The sequence below is a fragment of the Cynoglossus semilaevis genome, chromosome 8 (assembly GCF_000523025.1).
Source record: "Cynoglossus semilaevis isolate Cse_v1.0 chromosome 8, Cse_v1.0, whole genome shotgun sequence".
Taxonomy (NCBI): domain Eukaryota; kingdom Metazoa; phylum Chordata; class Actinopteri; order Pleuronectiformes; family Cynoglossidae; genus Cynoglossus; species Cynoglossus semilaevis.
The window spans coordinates 16,732,362-16,733,649 of record NC_024314.1 but is presented as its reverse complement, the minus strand read 5'-3'; the positions used below and the strand labels follow the sequence as shown (position 1 = coordinate 16,733,649).

At 38.5% G+C, this 1,288-nt stretch overlaps 1 protein-coding gene across 1 annotated transcript in view; it reads left to right on the top strand.

The window, feature by feature from the left end:
- Positions 1 to 88: 88 nt before the first annotated feature.
- The window catches only part of LOC103382522 (rho GTPase-activating protein 8), an 18,752-nt gene continuing 17,552 nt past the window's right edge, over positions 89 to 1,288 (top strand). Inside the window, 2 exon segments of the mRNA XM_008315343.3 lie at positions 89 to 218; positions 470 to 519. Coding sequence (XP_008313565.1) covers positions 480 to 519 — 40 coding nt within the window. The 5' untranslated portion in view covers positions 89 to 218; positions 470 to 479.

The window sequence follows — 1,288 nt, the reverse complement described above, 5'->3', positions numbered from 1 at the left end:
TACAATTGACTGAGAAAATGGAGGTATATCAAATGTAAAATGTAACTTATTAATTTAAGTGTATTATTTATATGTGTTTATTTCTCTCTTCGCCACTTCCTGCGCGAGTGTTCAGTGCGCATGACCGCAAATTCCCAGTGGCTTCCTCGGTTTCTTTGGGGAAGTTGGAACTACTTTACTTCAGCCTGTGTTCTCCGTCTCTGCTGACGTCAGTGCAGGTGAGTGAACGTCGCTTAAATAAACTCTTTAAAGTCTTTTATTTATGTGGGTTTTTGTTTTTGTGTGCGAGCGAATGAGAGAGAGAGAAGAAGCGGAAGAAAAAAAGATACGAACTTTAACGGCTCAGGTGTGTGAGAGGCAGCGTGAGTTTGTGTGAGTGTGTGTTTGTGTGACAGAGCTAGCTATTGTTTCCTGTTGAGTTTGAATCTCTTTCTACTTTGTTTTCCATGGTTTACATTGAAAATGAAAGACCTGTGGTGATGACGTCACTGGCTGACCTGGAACAGCTTGCGGATTCAGGTGAGTTTGTTGAGAAGGCCTAAATAAACGTCTCTCTCGCGACGTTTATTTAGCAATAAACAGTGGCGGGTTTATTGTTTTGCTTTGTTTACCTTAGCTTTTAAAGAGACAGTTATTATTTTTAAGGACTAAAGTTCAGACTGTGAGTCCTGTGAGTGTGAGCTACAGTGTCAGTGAAATCACGGCAGTCAGGTTGAACCAGAAAAACGATCTCCCTCTCCAAAGAGAAGACGACTGTAAAACAGTGTTTGTGGATCACAGAGCACCAGAGCTGCGGCCTCGTGTGGTTACTTAATGTAATTGAAGTCTACCTGAGAGGCACCGGAATCATAAAACATCGGGGTTGAACCTTATGATCAAGTCGATCATAAGGTTCAACTTTTATGACGTGCGGTGAAATTCATCGCTGGTGAAGCACTGACTCCTGTGGATACACACACCAGGAAAAAAGTATATTTATTCTGAATTTTAACCACAAAAATGAACATAGCTAAGTATTTTAAGGCAAATGAGTGCATTTTTAGTCATTTTTGAGAATTTTTTTTTTCCGGAGATTTCTTCAGGATCTTAGTGGTATAGGATTTCACTATGATCAAAAGTTGACTTTCCAAAAAAGTATATTTTTTCTTAATTTTAACAACAGAAATGAACATAGCTAAGTATTTTAAGCCAAATGAGTGCATTTTTAGTCATTTTTGAGAAACTTTTTTTTCCAGAGATTTCTTCAGGATCTTAGTGGTAGAGTATTTTACTGTGATCAAAAGTTGAC